Here is an 8,322-nt window from a genome sequence, read left to right as displayed (position 1 = left end):
CCCCCCCTTGTCTCGTGGAGGGGGCACACACAGATGGGCCTTGGATGACAAGTGCAGGGTTCTGGTTGGTTCGTATGCAGAGGTATTGAGGTCCTGAGCTGTGTAACAGAATTAAAACTATATAAAACTATTTGAAAACAGGCAATCACAACAAAAGCAGTGCAGCACCAGCCCTTTCATTAGAAGCAGCCCGTTCCTAAAAGCCTGTTGGGAACAAGGGGGTTCTACAGCACACTATTATTTTTGTGATTACAGGCAACTCTTGACTTACGCAGGGGTTACGTTCCAAGGAGTGCACATACATTCAAAACATATTGGCAGGTGAGACTGCCATTCTTTTTTCTCCAGACACCTGCCATTTAGGTTTTTCTGCCAAGCAGGTAAAGCTGAATGCACACAACTTAAATGTGTATCTACAGTATTATTATTTTTTATTAAAACCATACAATCCACCAAAAACAGCACAGCACCAGCCCTTTCATTCGAAGCAGTTGGTTCCCAGCAGCCTGTTGGAACGAGGTGGTCTTCACCTGCCGGCGGAAGGACAGCAAGGAGGGAGCACTGTCTTCTCCAGGGAGGGAGTTCCAAAGTCTGGGAGCAGCCACCGCCGAGAAGGCCCTCTCCCACATGCCCACCGAGTGTGCCTGTGAGGGTGGCAGGGCAGAGGCTTCCCCTCTGAAGATATCTGAACCTGAGCATGTTCGTATGAGGAAATATGACATTTCAGACAGCTTTTCCCTGTCTATGCAGAAGAATTTGGGGGTTGTGTGTTTGGTGCTGCTCTTGTGCCTTTAACAGCAGCCTGACACGCAGAAATGTAGAATGAGCACTTTCCCCCAGTGCCTGCCCTGCTTCCCTGCCACAAAAAGCTTCACCAGTTTTATTTCTGAACAGGAACGGTCTTGGTAAATAAGCATACCATTTTATGGAGCATATGTGATTATTACCTGTGATACATCCATTGCCAGCCAGCCAACTGGTTTTTATTGAACATTATCTAGTTTCCTAAAGGAATCACGGTCAATCTTTGCTACCTTTTAGGGAATCCTTCCCGAATCATCATGGCTGCTGAAGACATCACTCACCCTACAGTCATCTGCAACAACCCCTTACAGGGAATTATCCATATTCATCATTTCACAAGATGGAACTTATTAAAGTGCAACATCAAATTCCTACACAAAAAGACTACACAAATAGAAACTGTCTCATTGGGGTGGAAGCCTATTCACACTGACTTTGGACAAGTGTATCCTGTTTAACTTAATGAGGATAAGGATATGTTTTGCAGGAAGAGATGGCAGGTGACATAGCATTGTGGATTATTTCCTTTACCTGGCCAAATCCAGCCCTTTGAGTATTAGCAGCTGGCCAAGTCCCAGCTGCCAACCCACACCAACGTACACAGAGGGAGTAGTGGCTTTGACAATGGGACTGGTTTACTGTCCTCTTGGGGGCCCACTTGTCCCACCCTCCTCAAAGTGGCCCTCCCATAAAATGAGCTACTGACCAGGCTTTTAAACTAAGACATGGGGAGGGACAAAGGTCTTCAGGCTTTTTGAAATTTGTGGATTCCAAAACACATAAATAGTTCCCATGCAGAAATGGAAGAAACCATAGTTTCACAAGCACCTGTACCAGCTGGAGACCAATGACATCAAAAAGTTGACATATTGATATTTAACAATAATTGAGACAGAAGGAACTGCACCTTAAAAAAATAAATAACACTATAGAGAGCAAGCAACCCTAAACGGTATATAATTTAGGTCAAAATGGATTATACAATGTAATCTCCTTTGCTTCTATTTGTTACTCAGCTACATTTAAGGGCTATAGCAAATATATCCACAATAAACGGCAAATGGTAGCATTATTAGAAAATATGCATGATTAAAGCAAGCACAATAAAGTTAATCTAAGAAATACCATCACAGTGCCCTTTGTAGTCCGGAGAAATATAAATCAAAGAAAACCATAAATAGCCCAAAGTAATTTTCAGAATAATACTACAACACTACAGGAGTGATGAAGCCAAATTTCAGAACTTGTGAACAGATCCCACTGCAGGAAAGAGTTGTACCAATTTCTTGCTGTTAATACAAAAGCTAGTAATAAAATGTCTTCAAAAGGAGGGGAATTTGTCACTCATTCGCTCTACATTCTGTTATGTAGTGATATCAAGTGGTACTGGAAAGCTTTATCTGCACCACCCATGGTATTCTTCGTAAGAAAGATGAAAAGCAGCAGTCCTTCTGAGCTAGAGAAGTTATGTTGCAGGGATCTGTGGCAATCCAAATTCATCCACCAGTACACCATCCTATGAGAGGAAAAGCAAACAACTGTGGTTAATAGTATAAAGTATATAAAATATGTATGTTAATCTTACTGTCTATATCCTGAGATATCAGCACCAGCAAACAGTGAACCTACCAGTGCATCCACACTACAGGGAGCCACTTGTTTATTAATATTTCATCAACTGTCATTCTAACACACTCTAGGAGGCTAGCAACAAAGATTGATATTATGTTTGCTTGGCAAAGATAATGTAGAAGGACAACAGCTGGCAAGAGACCACCATTTAACAGGATTATCTATAATACAACCAAGATTTAGTTTGAGGATAGCCAGAGAAATATTTCATTTTGTTTTCATATATAAATGGAGGAAGAGTCAGCTTCATTTGTCTGCCCAACCAGGGTGTTATACTGCGTCGTAAGTTTAAATTAAGCAGCAAATGGTACTTAGAAAGTGTACATAACATAAAAGGTTAAGGCACAAGATCAATTTAAACAAACACTGAACTTTGCTTTGCACTAACCATAGTTGAGAACCCAAGCTATAATTTGAGCTTCCAGGGAAACCATGGTTTCAAGCTGTCTGCTTTTATTTTCCAGCCTCTAGCTTTGTGGGTTTACTCCTAGTTTTATGGTACAGCAACCTTGAGGTGGCATGATGGCAACAGATAGCTTGTCAAATCAAACACTGTGCCAAACTATAGCTAGCCACAAACTGTGGTTTGCAAACTTACTTCATACCAGGGTTCTCATTCTGTCTTGCTGGCTGATTGCAAATCCTAATTTTTCAATTCCGACACCATGCAAAATGATTATTTATTAAATTTATATACCAACCTTCATAAGATGATCACAGGGCAGTTTACAACATAAAACCACATGCCAAACCATAGTTAAGTTTTCTTCAACATTGTTTGCCAACATTGTTTGCCTTATTGCACTGCCCACAGCTGTTCACTCAATCAAATACATTACCTGGGAAAGGGCCATAACTCAAAGCACATGTTTTGCATGCAAAAGGTCCCAGGGTTTAATGTCTGGTATCTCCAGTTAAGGCTGGGAAAGATTCCTGCCTGCACCCTAGAGAACGGCTGGCAATTGCTGTAAGCAATACTGAGCTAAGTGGACCAATGTCCTGACTTGCATTATAATGCAGCTTCAAATGTTCCGCTTAATTATTGGTACTGAAGATAGAAATATATTTCCTAATAAATATATTATGATTCCCCCCCAAGATAATTAAAAAGAAAGGGAAAAAAGGATGAGGGCAATAAACCTATCCAAGCACTGTATTCTATTGGGTCTGATTTTGGTGACGCTGTTGTAAATGTATTGCGCATAATATGAGGTGGGAAAGAAGACTTACTTTGTTTTTTGCTTCAGTTGGCGTTCCTTCCGGAATTGATGGAACAGACGCAGCTTCATCCAAATAGGAGCTATCCTCATCAGCTAGAAGTTCATCACCTAGTGCCTCCAGCTCTACAATTGTTGTAAGGACACAAAATGTCTATCACTAACAGGAAAACTGAGGATGGCTGAACTTGTCCCTGAACTTGAAATAGTATTTCAATACCTATTGTACACACATAAAATGAACATTTCTGAAGAGATTGCCCTCAGATAGTATAAACTCTAATACTTAATTTATATCCCTCTTGAAGGAGACCAGGAAAGCAAAAAGATCAATAATGTAACATCTTAAAATAAAATACACTTTAAAGATTCCCTTAACCGGTAATCTCAGGGTTGCCATGAACAGTGCCTTGCAGCCATCAATTGCCTAATAAACAGGAATGTTTTGAGATTCTTCCTGAAAGTCAGTAACGAGGGACACAGATGCACCTCACCAATGGTTTATCAATTTGGACATCACACTAATGCTGGGGTCACCAACAAGGTGCCCATGAGCACACCTGTGCCAACAAAGTTCTTCCCAGGCTCCTGCAGAGTCGTCTTCCCACCTCCAACCCAATGGCTGCTGATATGTTGTTTAAAGGAAGCCATATATTTTAGCCAACAAAATACACTTTTCCAGGCCTAACTGCAGTCTTCCTGAGGACAGTATTCACTCCTGCAGAAAATGTGTCTCCCTCCGCACCAAAAGAGATACAACAGAAGGCATATTTCAAGCCTACAAACCTAATCTCAATAGAGAAGGAACAATGTGAGGGTTGCAGGAAGGAAGGCAAGGAAAGGATCACGCAATTAGACTGTAAAACAGTTTTGCATTGTGGCCAATGGAAAGCCTTTTTTCCAAGCTGAATCACTGCAGAGGATGATCTTCATGGAGGTTGCAGCCAGGGAGGGAAGGTTATCATTTGTTACCCAAACTACACCCTCCAAGGAAGACCATCCCCTGCACACAAACAACAAAAAAAGGCCTGGGGAGAAAACTTTTTTCAAACCCTACTTGCTGACAGAGAGGGGAGTGTACACAGTTGTGGTGTGTGCATGTAGTGCCCAAAACAGTCTCTCCAGTTTGCAAATGATTTGCAAACCAAAAAAGTTAATCGTCCTTAACCTAGATTATATACAATGTTGGAATTGAGCCTGCATTATCTGCCTAAACCCATTACATCCTAGCTTTGCAGTTAGAATTAATTTGTAACTCACCTGCTTCCAAGTCTTCCTCATCAATTTCGGGGGTTCCATAACTACGACCCAATGCTTCCTGAATTTCACTAGCATCTTCCATCATATCTTCTAATTGGTCTTGCAAGTCCTGAAGTTTATTATGAAATATAAATCCAAATGACAGGAAGTAAGAGGTCTATTTGATTGTGAAACAATGGTAAGCATTCATTTATTTGCCTAAAATGAACAAAACCTTTTTAATTAACTTGACTGGTATGCAGTTCAGATATCCATTTTGCATTTTGCCTTTTTTTGCTCACAAAAAGTTTTAGCCTCAAAAACAGTTTGGCTCATACAGAATACTACTGATAATATTTATTCCTTGGGACAGATATAAAAATAAGACACATTCCAAAGGGAGGTTCTCTAATTCAGATTTAAGTGTAAACATGCTTGTAGAGTCATCAGTGATTATTTTTCATGTAACACTGAAACTTACCTCAATCTGATCTATTTTTACTTGCTTGTAAGCCTTTTTCATTTCCTTCGCTCCCAGTTTCATGGCATCAACCTAGAGAAGTAGCCAGGTAAAATATTAAGACCCACTATAACACATACATAAATGCAAGTAAAAATTTAAATGAAAACCAAAGTTACCGTTGTTTTTGTATCTTTCAGAGACTGGATGGTATAATTGGCTTGCTCCATATTGAAAGACTGTTGAGCAAGGTTATCTCGTTGGTTTTCATACCTATGGTCAAGACACAAAGCTTTCAGACCCTGAGTCACAGTAACTCACAAACTAGAGCTGCTGACTGTTCTCCATTCCAGAGATTACTGTTATTATACTATATATTTATTTATACCCCACCTTTTTCCAAGACAGTGGATCAAGTACACTGTATGAAATCTGAAGTTTGATCCCAAAGAAAGGAAAAATTGTTTTTTTAAGTGGAAAGCAACAGCTCATCCTTTAGCATCCTCTTTGCATGTGCCCTTTAACTATGACAGTCATACTACTAGGTGACACCAACTGTACTGTAGACAAGTTTATTCTCCAGTTTCAAATCAGTGAAGGAAGAAGGTTGAGGTGAAAACTGTGAAATGGGTTGCTTATCCTCCGTATGTCCAAGGAACATGGCTCCTCCTGCATATTGTGTTTCCTCCCAATGCCCCAACTTAGTGTCCACTTACATCTCTCTCTCTTTCTGCCAACAGGCAATGGTGCAGCTGGCTGGGACTGAGGCCACAGCCTCTGCTAGAAGTGGAAGTAGGTGGCTGTGACTATAGCCAGGAAACATCACAGTGTGAGAAACACCCCATTATAGCAACTTAGGGCTGGCGGGATTGCTCTTCCTTATTGCCACATTCTCTGCATGAGCCATAGAACTTGGGGAACAGTCGAGTAGTGGCAATGATAGTCTAGTTAACTAAGAGAAGCCAACAGTTAAGGGCATGTGTTTCCACTCCTTTCAAATTAGTACTCCGTTTCAAAAAATAAAGTTGAAGAGAGTATGTAACTTACATTCGCTTCTGTTTTAACACTCTCAGGGCTTTCTGCTTTACCATGTTCTAGAGAAAAGGTAACAATCAGATGTCAACGCCAAGGATTAACTGCTGAGTGCAACATTTAAAAAGTAAAGATTGCTAACTTTTATGATTTATATACCATCTTTCCACACCAACATCCAAGGAGGTTTACAAGTACAAATGAGAATGTACTTCATGCTGAAGGCTATCCAATGAACCAGTAAAATCTGCAAGCCTAAATAACTAATAACTCCCTAGTATTACTTACTTATATATATTTTTGAACCCACCCTTCCTCTATGTTTCCCTACCTACTTCCTTTCATCCTGAAAACCACCTTGTGAGGTAAATCAGAGAGAATGCCACTTGCCTATGGCCACCCAGTGTGTCCTACACATTAGGTATTTCTTGAAGCCCTGCACGGCACAGGCCTCAGACACTGATAAAACAATTGTGGACACTCACCAACATTTTTAAAAACCTGGAAAACTAGTTTTCATGTCACATGGCTTGAGTGGCCTCACCCTAAATTGTTCACATCTTACCTTTGCAGGCCCCTCCCTCATTTTCTTCATTTGATCTTTGTATTTCACCAGTTCTGCATCAAGCCTGGAAATTTTCTTGTCAATGGACTCTGCTCTGCTATCCACCTTTAGCAAAAGGAAAGATGAGGAAGAGGGGGGGGGGGAGTTCAGTTATGAATGACAAAACAATCAGTACTCTCTCTAGCCAGGCAAGTAACATTTGGAAGCATCCCCCTACCACACATGCCACTTGGGGCAAGAGGTAAGCGGGGACCACCACTGCTCACTCACCTCTTTAAAGAAATCTAGTTGCTATATATGTAAACAAGCAAACTTCCTTTGCCATGATCTTGGCTTGGATCCAAAGAGCTACATAGGCACATCCAAGGGGAGGAAAACGCCCAGTGAGATATTGATCATCTTCAACACCTCCCTTTCAATGGAGGCGCAGGCTGCAGCTATAACAAAGGTGGCATTTTTTCATCTCTACCAAGCTAAGCAGTTGGCTCCTTACGTCTCTTGCCCTGACCTAGCCACTGTGATCCACACGACGGTCACCTCCAGGCTTGATTACTGTAACTCACTCTACGTGGGGCTGCCCTTGAGACTAAGGCCCTGCGGGATTTGACATCTTTCCACAGGGCCTGCAAGATGGTGTTCCGCCAAGTTTTTGGCCAAGGCACAGTCTGACCCCCTCTCTTCTTCTGTAATTTTCGTAGAATAAGTTGTTAATCTGCCAAGGTATGTGTGTTTAAATGCTTTTTAATGCTTCTCTCTCTCTTTCTGTTTTTAGTTGTCCTTATTTTTACCCATAAGTTGTGTTGTAAGGGGGACAAGGCATAGCAGAGATGTATTAGTAGTAGTAGTAGTAGTAGTAATAAATAATAATAATAATAATAATAATAATAATAATAATGGGCGGCTTCCCTTTGGGTACCCCTTCTAGCGCTCTGCGATTCCTCTGGAAAGCTCAGACCCTGGAGCAGTCGGGATCAGGTGATCCACTGGCGATGAGGGGCCGTGATCTACTTTCTACCCCCTCACTCCCCCCCCCCCTATTGTCAGGCCTGGCAAAGCGAAGGCTCCGCATCATTCCTGCGGGACCCCGAGGTGGGGGGGGGGGGCTGTAGGCTGGGTTTCTATAGCAACGGGACGGAGCCTCGCCCCCCCCCCCAAGCAAGGGCGCCCACCGTGCCGATGCAGTCCGTCAGGTTGGGAGGCGGCGCCTTGGGCTTCGACTTTCCGAAGAAGCGGTTCATCTTGGCGAGGCGAGCAAGATCGCAGTGGGGGCCCCTCCGGGAAGAGCGACGCCGCCGAAAGCAACACCGAACCCGGAAGCAACCGGCGGCGCCCGCCAATCAGAAGCGCGGAAGAGGGACAAACAGGGATGCCAC

At 42.3% G+C, this 8,322-nt stretch overlaps 1 protein-coding gene across 1 annotated transcript; it reads right to left on the bottom strand.

Annotated features, from left to right (window-relative positions):
* Nucleotides 1-1,740: 1,740 nt before the first annotated feature.
* CHMP5 (charged multivesicular body protein 5) lies at nt 1,741-8,288 on the bottom strand. The gene is made up of 8 exons (XM_028703734.2): nt 8,119-8,288; nt 6,950-7,054; nt 6,400-6,446; nt 5,532-5,625; nt 5,374-5,445; nt 4,914-5,022; nt 3,667-3,779; nt 1,741-2,320 (listed from the first exon to the last, which is right to left on the bottom strand). Exons 1-8 carry the CDS (start codon nt 8,185-8,187, stop codon nt 2,270-2,272), a joined length of 660 nt encoding a protein of 219 aa, XP_028559567.2. The 5' UTR covers nt 8,188-8,288; the 3' UTR covers nt 1,741-2,269.
* Between the last annotated feature and the right edge of the window lie 34 nt (nt 8,289-8,322).

Source organism: Podarcis muralis, chromosome 13, assembly GCF_964188315.1.
Source record: "Podarcis muralis chromosome 13, rPodMur119.hap1.1, whole genome shotgun sequence".
NCBI lineage: Eukaryota > Metazoa > Chordata > Lepidosauria > Squamata > Lacertidae > Podarcis > Podarcis muralis.
This window is presented reverse-complemented; position numbering and strand designations above follow the sequence as displayed.